This window comes from Drosophila montana, unplaced genomic scaffold, assembly GCF_035044405.1.
Source record: "Drosophila montana isolate Dmon_TW-CO22-7 unplaced genomic scaffold, ASM3504440v1 contig_3833_1, whole genome shotgun sequence".
In the NCBI taxonomy this organism is placed as follows: Eukaryota; Metazoa; Arthropoda; class Insecta; order Diptera; family Drosophilidae; genus Drosophila; species Drosophila montana.
The window spans coordinates 3,092,225-3,113,355 of NW_026998704.1; the positions used below are offsets into that span (position 1 = coordinate 3,092,225).

The following is a 21,131-nucleotide window of genomic DNA, read 5'->3' on the forward strand; positions in this document are numbered from 1 at the left end:
ATTCATTTATTTTTATTTTGAATTATAAATTAAATGTTTGAATGTTCTATCCTAAAAAAAGTTATTTCTAAATTAAAAACATTTGATTGTTGTTATTTTTTGATATATTTTTTACGTCAATTACAAAAAATAGTTTGCTTTTGTTTATAAACTTAACTATGGTTTGTTTGATTTTTGTTGTATATTTAAAAAGAAACTTAATACAATACGACTGTATTAATAGAAGTATTATGTATATAGCTTAAAACCTAACCACATTCTCCGCAATAGAACTTCATTGCTTCGGCGGTGGACGATAGACGCCGACGACAACAGCATGATCACGTTCATAGGGTTCCAGCGTCAGCTGTTCCTGTGGTTTCAGTTTGTCCGCCTGCATCTTCTTGACCTCGGCCGCAAAGACCGCCTCCGGTTGCGCTGTGGAGTCAATGCAGGACGCCTTAATGGAGATGACAAAGTGACCGCCATTCTTAAGGAAATGTTGCGCATTCAGCGCCACAATACGACCCTGATCCGGTTGTGCCACATCCGCAAAGATTGTATCAACCATGCCAACCAGCATGCGATACTTGTGTGGATGACGTGCGTCCTCAATTATGGGTATAATGTTGGTCCGTTTCTTCGCTACATTTATCAGATCGCGGCCTGAGCGATGCGAGAATTCCACAGCATAGACCAGACCCTCAGGTCCGACAACATCCGAAACGTGCGACACTGTCGTGCCCGATGCGGCACCCAAATACAGCACCTTGCAGCCAGGTGCCATGTGTATTTTCTCAACGCCGCCCAAAATAGCAGCGGCCAACTTGGACCGGAACGGATTCCACACACGGTACTCAATCTTCTCGCCGCCAGTCTGTGGGTAGGGATTAGAAAAATGTCAGATAAAGCCAACTCATAGGAATATGCTGTTCCTGGAGGATTAGATGTCTCAGTAGTGCTATAGTTCTAAGCGTAACGTGGACGCCACCCGCAGCTGCTTAACGCGCACCTGGAGTGCGCACAGGCGGGCAGACGCCACGCACGCTCATGGCCACAGTTTGCCATGTTCTGTACCCCTGCACAACATCATCATGGACAGCACATTATGACAACTATAAATGAAAACAAAAGCCTTGGTTTACACACCTCAACAGAAATGCGCTTCTCGCCGTAAACTTCCGAGCCGGGCACGAAGTTGCGTGTGACCAGAGCATCCTCCTTGCCGCGGGCTATGAATACGCCCTCGTGACGATGTGGCTCAATGGTGACTGTTTTGCCGCCCTTGAAGCCGCCTGCACCACCACCACGGCCGCCGCCTCCGCGACCACCACCACCGCGTCCACCAAAGCCGCCGCGACCACGGGCTCCACGGCCGCCGCCGTCGCCTCCGCCACCACCACGACCACCTCCACCTCCTCGACCGCCAAATCCGCCGCCGCCTCCTCTGCGATCGCCTCCACCACCTCCACGACCACCAAATCCGCCGCCGCCTCCTCTGCGATCGCCACCACCGCCACGTCCGGCGCCACCGCGGAATCCTCCGCCACCGCCTCCTCTACCGCCACCACCACCACGAGGACTGAAACCTATTTAAAAAAACATTACCAATTTAAATTATATTCAAACACATTGCTTTCGTAGGTTAAGCATTTGTTGCATTGTTTTGGCCCTGGAAAAGTGCCTTTGGAAATTTACAACAATGTGCTTGGCGTTGCTTAGGGGCAATTCACCTGGCTTACCCATTTTATATGTGTGTAGTTTTCCTTTTTAATTCAACTGCTAACCAATCCAAATTACAGACGCACGCGGCACTCTATAAACGCTGTTGAAAAGAAACCACGTGTGTGTGGTAGGGATGCGTGATAATAAAATATCGATATCATTTAACATTAAGTTAACATTTCTGTTGGTAAATGATGCGCTAGCAGTGGATGTAGGTAATTTCGAGTTTGGTCACACTGTTCCCAGCGCAAATATGGCCGTCGCATGAAAATTGTGTGAGAAAAATTTTAAGCGCCGTGTTTGCCATTTGTGTGTTTTAAATCAACAAAAAACTATACAAGCGTGCACGCAAAACGTATACAAATGTAAGCAAATTAGTTAAGTGCCTGCAATTATCGTTTTTATTAGCATAACATAACTTAATTGCCCATCTTCGGTTCGTGTTCGGTGTCGATTATTTGTCGCTGACAAAGCAAAAACAGAAAAAAAAATATATGTATATATGCATACATTCATATGTCTGTGCGTGTGTGTCTGTGTTGTGTGCCGCTCTGTGCGTCAGGAGCACAACAGTGTCGATGAGAAGCCGGTGCGCGCGTCGGTACATTGCGCGAATACAAATGAATTTTGAAACATTGCATTTAATTGGCCTTCATGGCCATGTGTGCCGCGGCCTGGGTTGAAGAAGCGGCGACCATTCGTTTAGGCAGCGGGAACGCTACGTTATTATGGCAGCCGCGACGCGCACGTATAAGTCGCTTACGTTTCCAGCTGTTTGTCGCGTCCCGGTCTCTCTCTATCTCTCTCATACACATGGCTCATAAAGCGTTAGCTATGTGTGTGGGTTAATGACGTTGTAACGTTATGCTTAAGCTGCCAAGCGCGCGTGTTGCTCCCGTTCTTACGTTTGTTACGCTGGGACTGTTTTCTATCTCTTATTGTTGTTGATGTTGTTGTTATTGTACGCCATTTCTAATGCTTCTCTCTTTCTCTCATGTTTTTTAATCAATTGTAATATATTTGCAGCTTTTTGTGTATGTGTTTTTTATGATATATATATAAAAAAAAAAAGAAAATGAGATAGTGTTGCGCGAATTAATCGAAAAGCAAATTAATCGTGCGCGAAAGAGAACGCGATACGCTCCGCGTAATGGCGTCGCGCAGGCGCCCCGAAATGAATCCAAAACTGCACATGGACAGACAGCCGACAGCTGCACGCATAACAGGTACCTAATAGGTATATCGATAAAAATGTATCGATAAATACCGACGGTGTAAGCAACTCGACGACAAATCGATACACGGCATATATCGAAGTTTGTCGTAGCATAAAACAAATAAAAAAACCGTTCTATTTAAATAGTTTTAGCATCAAAACAGGGATAATACATTCAGAAAATTATAAAAAATAGCTAAGACAATGAATTCATGAAAACGGTATGCAACTTGTTTAAAAATTAATCTCAGGTTAAAAATCTCATGTAGCATGAATTACAAAAAAGGTCCTTCAATTTTTTTAAACAGATTTTGTTTTAAATATCGTAAACAAACTTAGTTTAAGAACGATCAGCAGTTCATGTGGGCTGATGGAGGGACAAGAAATGTGTGCGGTGTACCGAACGTTTCAAGGTTAAAAAAAGTTCCTTTAGGTTTGTTGCGTGATCCCAAAAAAACATTTTACAATCTGTTTCCAACCATTTGTTATTTTGAATAAGTATTACTAACATATTAAAACGGCTGAATTTGTCGTTGTATATTGTCTGAAACTAACTGGTCGGGATTGCACCACTAGGAGATACCCTGTCCAGTGTCCAGGCGAGACGCTGTTAGCTTCTATAGGGAACGAACGCCTGAACGACTGTGCTTCCTTCTTCCCTAGCCCCACCCCATATAGTCTGATCTTTAAAACTTTCTGAAACCTTCTGGGCCAGAGATATGGCATCTAAAGGCGAGCAAATATCGCAACTCAAAGTTATAGTTTTACAAATGAGTTTTTACAATAATGTGATGAAATGGGGGCAATATTCAAATAATGAAATATTCTACATCTGTGTGTACTTTACGAGAGCCTACATGCTAAAAAAACAGGAGGATCGATGTTAAACCTGGTCGATTTAAACGAAATAGGGCAATTTATCGATGCTTTTATATAAACAATCTCCGAAATGCAAGTCAAGTGCAATGCGAGTCCGGGGAGACGGATGAAGATCAAAAATATAGGTAGGGCTTCTTCAAACATCCCTTTGGCCAATTTTAGATGGCTTAGGGAATAAAAGTCGTAATGCTTTTGTTTTTGGGAACCCTTTTTTTTTTATAAGTCCAAATAACACTATCACACAAGTAATAGAATGGGACTGGAAAAAAATAAATAAAATATTTTGTACTCTGTAAATGTTTCTAAAAGAACGAAATTACGTTATGAATTTACAGATCCATCTTTGCCCGCTGGCAAGCGACGCGAAATCGACAACGTTATGAAGAAGGCACGTGCCAATACCACCAACGATTACTGGGACAAGAAACTGATCGAGGCCGAAGAGAAAGACCCGAATCGCTGGCGCCACACCGGCTACAAGAAAATGTATATTCAGGGCGAGAGCAGCTCCGGCGAAAGCGAACGCGATGCGGCACAGGCCAGCTATTCCCGTTATCCGGGGGCACCGGCCAACTCTGGCCCGCCGCCGCCGGCGTCGTCGTCCGCGCGTTACGGCCGCTCAAGGTCGCCGCATTCGCGAAGTCGCTCGCGTTTGCGCAAATCACCGCCGCTGTCGCCGCCGCCGCCATCTCATGCGCGACGCCGCTCACCGCCGCCGCAGTTTATGGAGCGCAGGGGGGTTATGTCGCCGCCTTCGCCACATCATAACGGACCGCCGCCATTGCGTGGCCGCCCACGCTCGCCCCCCATGCCACCGCGCAGCATGCCCCGCTCGCCCAATAACCACCACAATAGCACCAGCGACATGCTGCGTCGTCCGGGCAACGGTCATGGTCGTCCGCGCTCGCCGCCCGAACCAGTTGCTGGCTCATCCCAGCTACGTCGCAAGCCGACAAACGCGTCGCGTTCACCTCTCAGCCGGCGTCGGTCGCCACCGCTGCCGCCGCCATCGTCGTCTTCGTCGGGCATCGATAAACGTGGCATGGGCGCAGCGCACATTTTGCCGCGCTCCAAGCGTCCACCCTCACCGCCGCCAAGGGTAAGTAACTGGCGCTAGCTACAAATTGTATTTAATCCATTTTATATCCTTTTGCAGCATTCGATGCGCTCGCGTTCCAACAGCTCCATGAGCAGCAGCTCGGATGATTCCTGTTCGCTGTGCTCGCCCAGTCATCGTCACAGATCTCGGTGAGTTTTTGATTCAATTGCCCATTCTGTTTTGCTTTTTTAAACATTTTTATTATGGTGCACATTTTTATTTTGTGCCTCTTATTTCTATCTTATGCTCACAGCTCCCGCGGTCCGCGTTCTCCGCCGCCTAAGCCACGTGGCCATTATCGAGGCGCCGGTGCCCCGCTGCCGTTGCCGCCGCCAGAATCCCATGGTCGCTTGCATGGACGTCCCACGACGCCGCCGCCGGTGCGTGGCAGTGCTGGCATTGACAAATATCGCGAGGGAAAAATGCGGCGTATAAGCCACGAGCGCGGTTTAGCGCCGGATGCGCATATGAAAGTCGGTCGCGCGTCGCGTCATTCACCGCCGCCAGAGGATCCGCGTCTCAAGCATCGGCCGCCAGAGCCACCAGAGCCTGCAGCACCAGCAGCGGCAGCAGCAGCACCGCAGGCCAAAAAGAAAAAGAAAGAAAAGGAGGTTAGTTACGTGAGCCCAGGCTCTATAATCCCAATCACTAATATGTTCCATCAATTCCTCGTTGCAGTTACGCACGCGCGTCAAAATCGAAGGTGAGAAACGAAAGAAGCATTCGAGTGCGACGGTCACGACGAGTGCCAGTGCCAGCGGCAATAATGCCAACTCGTCATCCGATTCGGATGATTCGGGCGGTTCCGATAGCGATGATGCGACCCCTGCACTACCCTCATTTTCGGCGACAACGCGTCTAACGCTCTCCGAGCGCTTTGGCAAAATGGCTCAGTGGAGCATCGATCGCAGCAATATGGAGAATATGCGCATAACCAAAGACTCGGCAGGGGGTGCGCTTAAAGTGATGATCGAGGAGGGTATGGAATCGCCGCCGCGTCGTTATTCGTACTCACCGGCACCGGCTGGTCATTTTCCCGAGGAGTTGGCCACCACAGCACCGTCGGGCATGCTGTCGTGGGATGATGTGCGCGTGCGTTACGAGTACTACAAGAGTCGCGGTTATTTACGAGACTTGGATCTTAAGGTAAGGGTGAATCTTCCATATCTAGATGAGTATAATCTAACCTATTAAATCTCTCTTTCTTGGCAGGACTACATCAAATGGGAGGAATGGTGGTATAAATATCAGGAGTGGTTAAAACAGGAACGCTATTACGAGTACTGGGATCGCAGTCAGCAGCTGCGCCGACGGCGCAAGAAGCTGCCAGTTACTCAGCGTTTAAATTAGTTAAATGCAGTTAGTTATTTCCTAAAAGCCCGTAAGCTGTTCTCTTCTACTTTTCCCTTTTGCCCATTCATCATTCTGTTAGTTCTCCTCCCCCCTTTATGTTTATTGATCATTTCACTAACATGATTTTTGAATTTTCTTTTTTCTTTGTACATTTAGAATGTATGAAAATGCATTTCGTCTGCTTTTGTATTTGATATCTAATTTATATATTATGTATATGTGAATCGATCGTCGTCTAGGATCTAGGGTGTCAACTGATCGCTATATATATATATATATATATATATATATATTATATATATAAAAATGGGTTTAATCAAAATTTAACACAGAGCATTGTAATATGTCAGTTATATAATTTCTGTGTGCGTGTTATTTTTCTTTCAGGCAGCAAGAGACATTTGTAAACGCATTAATTAACATACATAAAGATCATAAATAAAGAAAAATATAAAACAAATCTTTGTTTTATTCTTAGTAACAGCAAGCTGGAAGATCTAAGCAAAAATCTGTAAAAGACAAAGAAGCATACGAAGAAATATTTAAGGGCGTGGTTTCAACCTATTCCAAATTACAGATAGCCGTTAACATTTGTTTGCCCTTAACATTGCCTTATATTTCTGTTAACACTAACATTCTCTTTGCAGGATTTTGGCTTAGGTTAGTGCCCTTGCTAAATCTGTTCGTGTACCGACTAAACCCTGCGATGCTTTGTAAGGGCTTTGGAGTAAGATTTGAAAGCTGAGGCTTCAAGGTCGACATTTACATAATTTACATACATAAATAAGTTAACGACTACAGGGCCTATATGACTAGGGTTTTATGTGTGTAGTGGGAATATGTCGTGGATGTCAATGTCGTGACACGTCACAGAATAAATATATGCACGCCGCGTTAGCCTGACGGCATATAAATTGAAAAATTCACATATAAAAATGTGTAATTATTTGGCATGTTTTCAATTTGCGCAAACCAAAGACGCTGAACATGCGGCTGTGTTAGCCGGGCTAAGGCTGATGTCCTCCCCACAGATGACTGTATTTGGCGAATGTAACGGATGTGCCGATAGGGCTATGCATCATGTCCCGAGGCGTTAGATTTCCGCTATACAATTAAACTGTTTACTTGGCACTTAGCAAGGGAACAGCTAAATGATAATTAGATTAGCAGGCTAGGAGGGTTTTGAGAGTTGCTGAAGTGTTGGATATGTTTCGCTTTTTATGGCTTAATTTGTGGAAATTACTAAAAAGATTATTTATAAAGGCAAGCAAATATTTTAAAATATGATAAATAATAATAATTAACATTTGACTTTGCAATAACTAGCTAATAAGAATGTCACTTTTCAATTGTTTTCAATGGTTTTTCTACAGTCTTAACAGTAAAATCTTAAGCACATTTACATTATGCCGTTACATTTAACTTTATACTCTATAATTGCCTTTGGCATTTGGTGTCTAACCTCAATCTGAACCTCGCCGCCATCAACACCACGGGCCATGCCCTAGTACAATTAGGCGTGCCTATGTCTAAGAAACAACAGTGTTAAGAAGGCTTTAAGCCGCACAGACTCACCGAAACCGTCACCCCCGCGCCAAGTGCACAAAAGGAGCCAGAAAAACTTGAGGAAAAGTCACGTCTAATTACACACATCTGAGAAGAGCGTTTTGACCTGGTTGCCGGTTGGAATGGGAATGCATAAGCTTTCTTATATTTTGCTAAATTGGTTTTAAAAGCCACAATGGGGCGTTCATTTGTAGGTAGAGGGCGTGAGAACGTGAGCAATTATTACGGTTAAGTGGCAGAGCAAGTGTCTGACGAGTCCACACAGTGTGAGCATCTAACATACATATGTACATATGTGCACACATATTTATAAGCTTTGTATAATCCACACAAAATGCTATTATATGCTAAAAATGACAAATAAGTGTCAAGGAATCAACATGGCGACAAAGGCAGCGCGTTGACAGCTGCCACACAGACGCCCCCTGGCGGCCGGGCCGAAACGAAAACAGCAGACGGCTGTAAATTGTCAACGAATAAATGTGTGCGAACATATCGTAAGCGTTACAAAAAATTAAAATAATTGAAATTTGTGCACAGAAATCGAGTGCGGCGCAAAATGTGCCGACTTCACGGCCAAAGGGCGTGTACAGGCAAAGCCTGCAGCTGGTAGTCATCATTAAGCAGCTCCATTTGTGCCGACCAATCACGCACAAAGCGAGACAGACACACACACACACGTACAGGCATCGGAGAAAGAGATGGAGTAAGAAAGAGAAGGGGGTGTGCGGGGCCAAGACTTGTGAATTAACAATTCCTTTCAATTAAGTGCGCAACCGACAAAAAGGCGTGCACAACGCCGGCGTCCAACGATATTTTCGTTTCAATAAAAATCAGGCAAGTGCTTCCAGGGCTGTAAGCAATGCGTTAACACTATGTAAAATATAAAAGCATGCTGCCTTAAATTAAACATAAAATATTTTTAAGTTAAAATTGAAAGCCTATAGTTTTATCGCAAACATTGCAATTGGAATATTGGAGTATACGTATTCCCTTGGCTTTTGCTTGGATTCACTGCCAAATGAACTGATTTGGTTTATTTTGCAGCCCTGGTTTATGCAGCACCCAATAGCACAAAGTAAAAGTAATGAAAACGTTGCATACGTACGGGCGCAGCAGCCAAACTACATAAATAAACGCAGAAAAGATAACGGGGCATGCTGCACTGGGTATTCCCTTCGTCTTTTTTTTTTCTGTGGTTCGGTTTGGCTCTAAAATCAGCAGCGTCTGTAACAAGTTTCGTGTTTCTCTTTACAGTTCTTTGCGTTTTGTATTTCGTTACAGTCAATCAGTTTTGCATGAGCGATTTCTTTACTCGTTTGCGCCAACTGTACAATTTACTTACTGTGTGCCCCGCCGCACGGGCTGCCTGGAGGGGCGGAAGGGATACATGTATAGTCGGAATTGCGGGTTGCGGGCCGCTTAGCTTATTCGCTGCAGTTTGAAACGAAGTTAAAGCGAGTAGCTTGTGCTTTTGTTGGATTTACTTATGTCTTGTTTGCGCAAAAGTTGCTATGTCACAGTTTGCGCAAACAACATGCATGTTTTCTAATGATTAAAACTTTAGTTTGCGAGTTCACATCTTACATACATATGTACGTTTGTATGTTATGTGTAAGTTAAAACAACAATTAATGTTTATTGTGAAAAAGTTTTTCAATGGCAAAATGGTGAAAATGAATTCGCACAGAAACATTAATTTTAAAGGTACCATTTCTCTTTACTCCTTGTCTGGGATTAGATGAAATTTTTATTTTTTTTAACAGTCGTTTTTAAGTGCACTCGAAATTTGTATTATTTTTAAAAAATATTTTTTCCGATCTTAGTCGTAATTTCTCTGCAGACTTTTGAATCTATTCTCAATTTCTTTTATTATTTTTTAATGATTGTTATTTTAAAAAATGAGCGATATTTCGTAATTGCTGTTAATAATAAAAACGAAAAAAGATGTTTGAAAATTATTATTTAAATCTCATGAGCGAGAAAACGATGAAGAATTTTTATTGCAATGCTATTTATAAATTATTAATAGCTCTCAAAGTCTACTTATTTAAGGTATATGTATTGTATATACCATGAATATAAAAATTTTCTGCAATTACAGTCAAGCTGAGTTAAAGCAATCTCACCGGTTCAAAAACCTTTCAAAGATTAGCCACAATTTGTGCCAATTTCCAGCTTTGTATTAGTTCAACCTCCCTCTCATGCACTCGATGACTTCTCCAAATAACCACTCTCTGTAATTAAAACCTCAAACAATCAAACTGAATCCGATCTGATATCACCCCTCCCTAAACTTACCACAAAAAAAAACTTTCGGCTCACACGTAAAGATTTTCACACGCACTTTGAGCAGGAATTTTTGTAACGGGACTACGTTGTATCCGAGCAGAGTTTCATTGGCTGCTTGTCTTTGATTTTCGTTGGTCCGACCATCGACGTGATATTTGCTTAATTTTTGCCTGGGGGTTTGATTTGGTTTGGTTTGCACGAATAATTATTTGCCCATTTGGGATAAAGTTTTCCTGCAGCCAGGTAATTTTCGCAAAGCGATTTCAGCTGGTAATGGGAATGGTACTGCACTCGGGGTAGACAAAAACAATTAGAATCGGAACCAAACGAAGCAAGCCGGAAACAACAGACACAGTCACACACACACTCACACACACAACTAGACACACACACGGACACTCACGGACAGCCACATGGACAGCCACATGGACAGGCTATTCAAGCATACAAAGCGGATATCGGACAGTTGATTTTGATGGAAATCAATCGGAATTCATGTTACATTTTTGCAATCGACAGTCGACAGACGACCAACGCATTGTCATTGTATTTAAGCAACAATTTTTCGTTTGCTGATGATGAGTTTCTACTGTACGAGTGCTTAAATTGTTTGTCAAGCCTCCTATTGTGTGTGTAGGGTCATATACGCTAACCAGTTCTCAAGAGACCCAATGCTTACGTAGCTATCTCTCTCTTAATATACGCATCTCTATCTCTATTATAGCTCACAGTACGGTGTTGTTGTGTTTGCTTTTGACTGTTGCTTTATTTATTCACACTTAATTCTCATGTTTTGTTTATTGTGTTGTTTTTGTTATGAGCTAAAAATAGCTCTGATAAGCGTACGTCTGATCGTTCGCTGCGTGTTTATGCTGAGCATAGCAAGTTGCTTTTCAAGTATTGAAATTGCTAACGAATTAGTCAACGGTCCTGTGGCGCAATGGATAACGCGTCTGACTACGGATCAGAAGATTCCAGGTTCGACTCCTGGCAGGATCGGCTAATTTTTTTATTTTTTTGTTTGTGTTTAAATATTTTATTATTTATTTTATATGTAAATGTGAATAGTTTTTTGGTATTCAGTTTAATTATAGGTAATATTTTGAGATATTTATAAGTACAAAATTGAAATTATGAACAATTTTGTAAAAATTATCTTAAAAATATCAATTTATTTATTTATTATACCCTTGCAGAGGGTATTATAATTTTGTCGTGAAATGTGTAACGCACAGAAGGAGACATCTCCGACCCCATAAAGTATATATATTCTTGATCAGTATCAACAGCCGAGTTGATATAGCCATGTCCGTCTGTCCGTCTGTCTGTTTCTATGCGAACTAGTCTCTCAGTTTTAAAGCTATCTTTATGAAACTTTGCAGAAGTCCCTCTTTCTGTTGCACGCAGTTCATATGTCAAAACCAGCTGGATCGGACCACTATATCATATAGCTGCCATAGGAACGATCGGTCGAAAAGTAGGTTCTTGTATGAAAAACATTTTTGTTTATAAAGTTATCTTTACTAAACTTGGTATTTATTAGTTTTACTACGTTCCCCATATATATGCAAAATCCTATTAAGATCGGGCAACTATATCATATAGCTGCCATAGGAACGATCGGTCGAAAATTAAGTTTTTGTATGGAACATTTTTATGTTTTTCAAGATATCTTGACCAAACTCGGTACTTATTAGTTTTACTAAGCTCCCCATATATATGCAAAATTCTATTCAGATCGGGCAACTATATCATATAGCTGCCATAGGAACGATCGGTCGAAAATTAAGTTTTTGTATGGAAAATTTTTATGTGTTTCAAGATATCTTGACCAAACTCGGTATTTATTAGTTTTACTACGCTCCCCATATATATGCAAAATCCTATTAAGATCGGACAACTATATCATATAGCTGCCATAGGAACGATCGGTCGAAAATTATGCTGTTGTATGGAATTTTTTTTGTTTTTCAAGATATCTTGACCAAACTCGGCATTTATTAGTTTTACTATGATCCCTCCACTTATGCAAAATCTTATCCACATCGGGCTACTATATCATATAGCTGCCATAGGAACGATCGGTCGAAAATTACGTTTTTGTACGGAAACCTGTTTTGTTTTTCATGATATCTTAACCATACTCGGCATTAACTATTTTCCCTGTGCTTCTTAGATACGGGCAAAGCACTATAATCATTTTGAAAAGGTTGGGTCTGCAAGGGTATTAAATCTTCGGTGTGCCGAAGATAGCACTTCTTTCTCGTTTTTTTTTTCAATTTGTTTTTATATATATCTTTCGGGTTTATATTCGTATCCCATGCCATTCAAAAATTATATATTTACGTAATAAATATAAAATATAATTACTTATACTTTTTTATTATTTAAGTACAGGTAAGCTTTTATTTGTTACCAGGCACTTGATTGCTCTTTGCCTGTCGCAGTTTCAGTTGAGCAAATGCTTAATGTTTGTTTTTTAAATTCTTTTTATTTTGTTTTTGTTTTTTGGTTACCATATTTTACGATGCCACACATAAAACACAAGCAAATCTCACACATAAACCAAAACTCATCTGCCTCTCACATACACACACACACACACACACACACACACACACAGCCACACATATAAAAATGTTGGTTGAATATAATTTCATTATGCCGTACCCCGCCCATACCCCTGCCCCTGACACGGAAACCCACCAGCAGAAGCTGTCAACACGGGGCTTTCCCATTTCCTTTGCTGTTAACATTGCCAAGAGCAATCCCAGATAACAGTTTACTTTCTTAATCTTTGTACATAATTTTTGCAACCTCATGTTACGCAATTTCGGGGTTGTTGAAGCATCCGTGTAGCTGTACTCTATACGAGCAGGTAGCTTGCATTTGTGGTACGGTTTGTAACGTAAAAGATAAAGAAATTAAGTTGCTAATTAATGAATCCCTTTTATTGGTTAGACATAGTTTTAATATTGAAATATTGAAATATTGCTAAGAATATTTATTTGAAATTGTTGATTAATATAATTGAAAACAAATTTTTTATATATTATTAAATAAAGCAATAAATAAAGCTATCTAGTCGACATTGCCAAGGAATCAGATATTCTGAAGCTACGCTATCTTTCTTTGACTATATTTTGATACAAATTAAATTATTGGAGCGTTTATAAACCTGACTTTAAAACTAAAGAAGCTATTTGTTTGATAAATCTATTGTTTTAAAATTACCTATTACTCTTTTTATTATGTTGTTTTTATAGTTAGTGCAAAGGCAGCCTTGCTATAGCTGAAGCTAATTTTCCAGCCGTCATTTTATCTGTCTTGTGTTTTACGTTTATGGGTGGGCCTGTCTTTTATTTTGGCTGTGTTGTGGTTAGGCCTGGCCTTGGGCGCAACCCCTCCCCACCCACACTCGGGCTGGCTCGTTCCGCTTGTTACATTTTCACATGTGTCTGTGCAGGTGTCTTTGCTGAGACGTCGTGTCATTTTCTGTTGAAAGTAGGTAGCTATGGGGCCAAGCATATAGTTAATCCAACGCTGAGAGGCGCCCCTCCTTTATGCTGCATCCCCGACAAAAGTTTTCAATAAACTTTGCTGCACTTCACTTTGTTTTCTTTTCTACACTTCTCAGCTCTTTACTCGACTCCATGCCACTCTACTCAGCTCCACTCTGCTCAGTGTGCAGCTAAGTCAAGTGTGGAGACTACGTCGACGCCGCACTTGACCGTAGTCAACAACAAAACCGCAAGGCGCTGCGTTGCGGCGTCCCATCCGGGGCCATGGCGGCAGGGGCATCCCAGCTACGCTTTCAATTACCAACTTAGCGCTGATTACTTATTCCTCAGCGCAAAATCCTGGCTGGCATGCGCTAAGCTCCAAACCGCTCCGACCCGCCTTCTCCTTGGCCAGACCACAAGGCATATTAGTCAAAGCGAATGGCTGCTTGCCCATAAGGAGTTGCCATGGATTCGTCTTATCCTGTCGCACTTTCACTGGCCTCTCAGTTCGAGTTTGCCACTTAATCTCGCCTTTTTGGTATGCACGGACTGTATTCAAATGAATTCTGATTGAATTCATTGAAGCTCATCAGTGAGAAGCGATTTTTTCTGATCTAAGACAGACACACAACCTCACACACACACACACAGACAAAGCCACATGCATATATATACACGTTGAGCCAGTCAGTCAGATTCTGGGCTGGTCCTGGCTGAGCACATCCCTCAGACATTTATTTTCAGTAATGGAAAAAATGTGTTCTGCAATTTCGCTCATTTTTATACATAAATTTTGCCACGCAGCGCTATGCATACACACAGACACACGCACACACACAAACACTCACATAGATATATACTCGCATAATGCTAAAAAGTAAAGTAAATAAAGGATAATGCAGCAAGGATATAAATTACATAAAGCAGCACGAGAATGACTAACTGTGGCAGGCAGCCGCTCGGACGTGAACGTGGCCAGCATTGGACTACTCAAACACGGATAGCTGCCGCTACAATGGCAAACGGAAGCCAAGCCGGCGCATTAGAAAATGGCGCACCGGAAACAGGAAGTATTTTTAACGATTGGTAAATTTTTGACGGGCGGCTCACAGAACTGTCCCACCACCACTCGCCCCCACCCGGCCCGCATCAGGGCGACGCACATCCCTGAACGCATCGTCTAATATTCTTTTGTTATTGATGGAAATGCAAATTGGATTTTGGAAATTTGCTTCCTTGTTTGGTTTTGCTCTCAGGATCAGGCACTGCAGGCCCCAGACCTGGCCTTGCCACGTTTACCAATTTGCTTTGGGACTTGCGTGAAAATTTATAGAAAATTATTAACGGCAGGCGAGCGTTGCATTTATCATTCGCAATTTGTGTTTGCTTAGCATTTGTGGCCAAGCGCGCTGCCCTCGAGGTGGAGTGGACAGCCTGGGCAGGGCCAGGAAAGAAGGAGGAAACTCTTTCTCTGTAAGGGGTATTATATTTTTGTCATGAAATGTGTAATGCACAGAAGGCGACATCTCTGACCCCATGAAGTATATATATTTTAGATCAGCATCAACAGCCGAGTTTATATAGCCATGCCTGTCTAACTCGGGATTTATTAGTTACATTATGATTCTCATCTATATGCGAAATCTTACATCTTAAATCTACAAGGGTATTAAATTTACTTTCCATACATCACATGCAAATACAAAAGAAATGCAAAGTACTGATGTCTTAATTCAGAATTGCATAAGTAATTTAATTTATTTAATAGATTTAAACACACAAGAAAACATTAGAAAACACGCACTTGAACTCTTTCATCTGGAAAGGAATTAATTCATTCTATTATACGTTTCTTGTCAAGTTGAAACAGTTGGACACGAGCCAATTTTAAGAGGGAATTAACTTTATCTTCTCCTAACTTTGAAAAGCTCGGTAGATGAGAAAATTTTCTAAAACCTTTGATTTCATAAATTAATGAGACAATTTTAAAACATTGCCATATCAATATAAACCATTTCTTAAATATGTTAACTATAAAGCCCACAAGTTAATTAGAGCCTCTAAACTTTTTTCACAATTTAAGCTCAGTTGCTTAAACTTTTCTCGAAACTCGAGTCATCAATGCAGTTGTTGCCATTGTCTAATTCAAATCTTTGACAGCCCCCTTCTGCGCCCGCTGGGTCGGGTATCGGGCAATGGTCGCATGCACTTTACTTCAAAGTAATTAACGCCGATCCAAAACAGACGCCAATTTACATAGCTTTGGCTCCACGCTCCTCAAGCGCCATCTATTACTCAAGTCGTTCAAATGCACACACACACACACACGCACGCACTCACATAGGCACACACACCCACACACATATATATATATAGAGGGAGAGAGAAAAACTTGCAGCTTGAAAACAAAACCTCTTGAATTTTAATTAAACGTTTTTATGCAAGATGCTGGAGCGGCTTCTGCGCAACTCATTTTTCTCATTTTTCGGTTCAGTTTGGTTTTGGTCCCCATCATCGTGGTTCTTGTTGGTATATATTTGTTGTTATTGCTGTTGTTGCAATTGTTGTTGTCAAGTGCATTTGAATTTTTGCCTTTTGCGTTGTTGGTCTACAACCGATTGCATTTTCTGCGAATATTTTTCTGGCATCTGCAACAAGAACAAGCAAAGCAAATGAAAATGAGGAAAAGCAGCAGCAGCAGCAGCAGCAGCAGTGGCAGCAGAAGAAGAGCGAGAAAGAAAATAAGATGAAAATGGCAGCCCGCCCTTTTGTTGGGAATGTGATGCGGTTGGGGGCTGGGATTTGGGGTGCTGGCAGATCCATTGACTGCACTCTGTAATTCAATTATCGACTCTTGGCAGTAAAAAGTGTTAATTATTAGTTTCCTTTCTGCAGCGCTGAAGATGTCGCTGTCGCCGCTGTCGCCTCGGATGCTCCTGGGGAAAATGCTTGCTAATGAAGACGTTGTTTTGGAACGGGCTGCCGGATGAGCTGGTTGGGTAAAAGGAAAAATATGCATTATAATTAAGCATATTGGCATTGATGACAGTCACAGACGCACAGGCCAACCACTTGATCTGACGATGCAGCATCCAAGACAAGGAACTGAGTCCTTGGCAGCGCTGTGCTGTTAATTGATATTAATTTTAATCATATTTTTGCTGGATTTGCCTGCCGTCCAAAGTGGGTACATAAAGTGGAGTTAATTAGCTTCGAGGCAACTTCAGCTACAGGCCATAGCGAGAGCCAAAGGAAAATGTTTGTAAATAAATGTAGATAAAGTGATGAAATAGTGGAATAACAAATAACAAACATCTTAGCAAACATCGCGGCTTAAATAATAATAATTTGTCGGTTTCTTGTAGCGCAGTGTTCGCTCAGCAACAAGAAACTGTGTAGATTTGAGCTTTAAGTAAACATTTTCTAATGTTTATTTTTATTATTTGAATTCAATGAATCCGGTATAAATCTATTAAATACATACTCTTTTTCCACAAGAATATATTGATTTTGTGATTTTACCTTCTAGCTTTATGTCCTTCTGTAAGCATTAATTCAATCAATCATTGTCATACCTATTGCAATACCCTATAGATTTGTTGATACAGTAATCAACTCAATATTGAACCTATAAGAGCTAGAGACTTTAAATTTTGAAAGTAGTTCCCTCTAGTTCCCGCGCAGTTTCCAAGCAATCGATAAGAATCGATATCGAAATCGTGGTTTTTTGAGCAAATCTCTTTTAGGTTTTAAGAGCTAGTCACAAAATTTGACATGTACATTGTGGAAGAGTATGAAGAGATCAAATATCTTTATGCTTACATCTGCACGCTGTTGGTTAGATGTTGAGTAGAGGCGTTGGCAAATAGTTCGATTGGTTATGGGTTCGAGTCCAATTGTTGAAACATTTTTATTTTTAACAAATGAATATTAATTGTAATGCAAATAAGCTTGTAGCGCGAGCTCTATTTGTTGTTGGTAGAAGAGGGTTCAGGGTTCCCCTAGTCGGGATCTGCCTTTTACTTCAAATTGAAGAGAAAAACAGAAACCCTTCAGAAATTTGTTGGCTTAAAGCTTGATCTTTAAGATAAATGTGTTTTAAATATTTTGCCATTCGTATAGCATAATCTATTCCACATATTTAGTATGTATTATTAAAATGCTTGAAACCAAGACATTCTACTTTCCAGCGCACTGCATATTCAACCGTGAATCCGGAATCTCAACAAGCCCTGAGTTGAGCTCCTCTCCAACATGCTCCAATCGCGCAAGTAATTGTAATTCTGCACGCATTGGCGTTCTTAGGTCCCGCAAAAAAAAGGGTATCACAAAAAATCAACCCAAGCATTTGGGCAACATCACACTTCATTAGCGCAGGTTATCGCTGAAATGTGCCACTGTCCCAACAGAGTAGTTGTGTCTCTCCCCACTTCCCCCCCCTCACGCGCGCTGCCAAGATTTTGTGGAGGGCATTTGAATTTTGCATGCACATGGCGCAGACATTTGAAAAACGGCAAAGCGAACGAACATCCCCAACTCCCAGGCACGAAAAAACTGCAAAGTTCGAAGAGTGAAGGAGCGAAAGAGGGCAGTAAGAGAGCGAGAGAGGGAGCGCGAGAGCGGGCCAGTGTCAAAGGCAAAATACAAATTCGAAATGAAACGAAAAACAAGCAACGCGAACGTTGCCCGTCATAAATTATGCAGCACGCGGTAGCTGCAATCTGATGCCCTCAACGAAATGTCGGCTGCATTCAATTTGTAGCACTCCAGCTCTCTCGCTCTCTCTCGTTCTCTCCCTCTATCTCTCTTCGCCCTGGCCTCTTCTCGTTCGCTCTGGCCCCCTTTTGGAATGTGTGTAAAAATAATGCCAGCTGCGGCTGCACGGCTAACTGGCCACGGAAGTTGCAGTTTGCATGCAACTACCAGCCACAGCTTAGCCATGGAATCTCGCTCACGCGTTTGCCGACAATACAAACGCCTGGCAGCGACGGCGGCGGCAGCGGAGGCAGCGGCTCAATCACCAACTGGCCGAGGAGCCAGAGCAGCGGGTGACTTCCTCAAATAAGGCACAAGCGAAAAACTACCGCACAGCAAAAACAGATATTAATTCTATCAGGTAGTCGGTATGAAGATACCCCTTTAATATATATGCATGTGACTTAGTCTTATTAAGCAATAAGTAATAGACATTTCACCCTACCTGTCATGTTATAGCCAAAATTGTTGTCCGATTTTTAGTAATACATATAAAAACAGAAAACAAAGTCGTAGTAGTGTTATAATCAATTTAGATATATGTATACGAGTAAGATGTAAAGAAATTAATTTGTTGATCAGAAATAATAAATCAGTGCAGTACATCCCTATACCACCCCTATACCCAGCTTCCTGGGTAAGGTTCGGCTCGTGAACCTGATATGCAAATCCATAAAACCAGGTTTCGGATAAACATTGGTCTGTCTTATATTAAAAGTGATTGAGAAAATTTATTTTCCAGTTTTTACACACATAAACAACCAGGCGCTGGATAAATATATTTGATTTAATTGAAACAAATTTTTGTTTTGTTTTTAAAATTGCCCGTTTTCTGAAAGTATAGCATGCATAATAATATTTCTTCCCAAAATTGGTAGCCGTTAAATATGAATAGATCAATGTACCTTAAATATTTTGTTTATAAACATATACTTTGTATCATGTTTAGTTTAAAATTCGATTAATGTTATGCTCGGTTCGGTTCTAAGCCGATTTGCAGCTTTGGTGTATATATCATTTGCTTGACTTTGTTTTTTTTTATTTTAATAATTTCATTATGCTTTGGGATTAATAAAAAAATGGATAATACAATTTTCGCTCTTGAATTAGTTTTTAATTTAAGGGTTAACTAGATATGGACTCCATTGCCTTAAGTTTCAAAATCTGTCATTCCCCATTTCGGGCAAGTTACAGGGTATTGCAACTACAACTTGTGCGGCACCATACAAATGGGAATGGATTATGCCTTTTCCAATTTTTTTTTGGAGTCCATTTAATCGTCGGCATTGTCAAGGCAACTGGGCGCGCTGAGGAAGTTTTTGGCCAGCTATTGGGATTACTTAGCAAACGGCAATCAAACGTGAGTTTCAGTTTTAGGCGGTATTTCCACAATCCAGTTACCGGTTCAATATTGAAATAATGTTGATAAATGAGCGATGTTCTTAAGCTAACTGAATATAATTAATATATCAAAGGATAGCTGAGCTGTTGTGTGTGATTTATTTATATGTGTTTATTTATTTGCATCTGGTTACGATTTAATTCTGGTAATAAATTGCTAATTGCACTCATAAAAGGAATTGATAGATTTCACAGTTGATTTGTTGTCGAAAATGCTCATACGCTAGGTTGGCCCGGCAAGTTAATAAATTGCAAAATTTGGCTTTATTGTTTATTATGGCGAATTGTTTATTAAAAAAAAAACTGTTGGAAATTTCAACTAAAATCCCTTTAAATAGAAATGTGTTCTTGCTGCATTTAAAACTCAGCCAAGCATGCAGCATTAAAACCGACTAATAAATGCCTAAATTTTTTGTGTTTTTTTGTGGTAAGCATGTTTTGATCGATTGCTGCTGCTAAATAGAAAACAAAAGTATGAACGTACTCTGATAATAATTTTTTGTATTTATTTAAAATTAATTTTCAATTTACCACTTGTATGTATATTCCGTGCGTATAATCTGTCATTTTATATTCAACTAGCGGGTAAATTAAATTAAATAATAAATAAATTATCTGAAAGATCTTTAAAAATGAGTTTGAATCTGATCGGACGGTAAACAAAATACTTTCATACAATCGTTTTCAGCCAATTTACCACTGTTGCGATTGGGATTTCCCGAAAGCTTTTCTTAACGTGCACCTTCATCACATAAGGTAACTAAAGTGAAAATGTCAGCTTCCTAGCTCCTACGGTATGGGCTGTGCGTTGATCACTAATCAGTCAGTCAATCAGTCAGTCAGGGCAAACAGTTTTATATATAGATTTTTGTGCCTTGGCTTTTGTACCCTTGCAGAGGGTTTTATAATTTAATCGCGAAATGTTTAACAACAGACGAGTTGATGTCCGTTTGATCGTCTGACTGTTTCTATGCGTATTCCTTTCTCAGTTTTAAACCTATCGCCTTGAAACTTTGCTTAGGTCGGAAACGGCCGGATCGGATCACTATAACATATAGCTGGCATAATAACGATCGGTCGAAAAGTGGGTTCTGTTATGGAAAACTTATTTTTATTAAGATCCCTTGACCAAACTCGGGATTTGATAGTTTCACTATGCTCCTCGTATATATGCAAAATCTTATCAACATCGGATAACTATATCATATAGTTGTCATAGGAATAATATAGTGAAAATTAATTTCTTGTATGATAAACTTGTTTGCTTATCTAAATACCTTACCCATCTTTTATAAGTATTACTATGAACTAAATATATGCAAAATATGATCAACTTCGGACCACTGTATTATATAGCTGCCAT

The 21,131-nt window shown here is 40.9% G+C and overlaps 2 protein-coding genes and 1 non-coding gene across 4 annotated transcripts; 2 read left to right on the top strand and 1 right to left on the bottom strand.

The window, feature by feature from the left end:
- Positions 1-86: 86 nt before the first annotated feature.
- On the bottom strand, positions 87-1,853 carry Fib (rRNA 2'-O-methyltransferase fibrillarin). The gene is made up of 3 exons (XM_064695740.1): positions 1,722-1,853; positions 1,129-1,568; positions 87-856 (listed from the first exon to the last, which is right to left on the bottom strand). The coding sequence occupies exons 1-3, from the start codon at positions 1,723-1,725 to the stop codon at positions 275-277; spliced, it is 1,026 nt and encodes a 341-aa protein (XP_064551810.1). The 5' UTR covers positions 1,726-1,853; the 3' UTR covers positions 87-274.
- A 72-nt stretch (positions 1,854-1,925) lies between these two features.
- On the top strand, positions 1,926-6,573 carry LOC135437700 (basic salivary proline-rich protein 1). Of its 2 annotated transcripts, XM_064695738.1 has the most exons (7): positions 1,929-2,069; positions 2,731-2,930; positions 4,135-4,898; positions 4,956-5,047; positions 5,152-5,509; positions 5,577-6,044; positions 6,111-6,573. In XM_064695738.1, the coding sequence occupies exons 2-7, from the start codon at positions 2,855-2,857 to the stop codon at positions 6,246-6,248; spliced, it is 1,896 nt and encodes a 631-aa protein (XP_064551808.1). In that variant the 5' UTR covers positions 1,929-2,069; positions 2,731-2,854; the 3' UTR covers positions 6,249-6,573. The 2 variants fall into 2 exon arrangements, with proteins under 2 accessions (XP_064551809.1, XP_064551808.1); XM_064695739.1 differs by lacking the exon at positions 2,731-2,930 and having other exon boundaries at positions 1,926-2,069.
- A 4,462-nt stretch (positions 6,574-11,035) lies between these two features.
- Positions 11,036-11,108, top strand: TRNAR-ACG (transfer RNA arginine (anticodon ACG)). The gene has a single exon. It is a non-coding gene; the product is annotated as a tRNA-Arg (tRNA).
- The last annotated feature ends 10,023 nt before the right edge of the window (positions 11,109-21,131 follow it).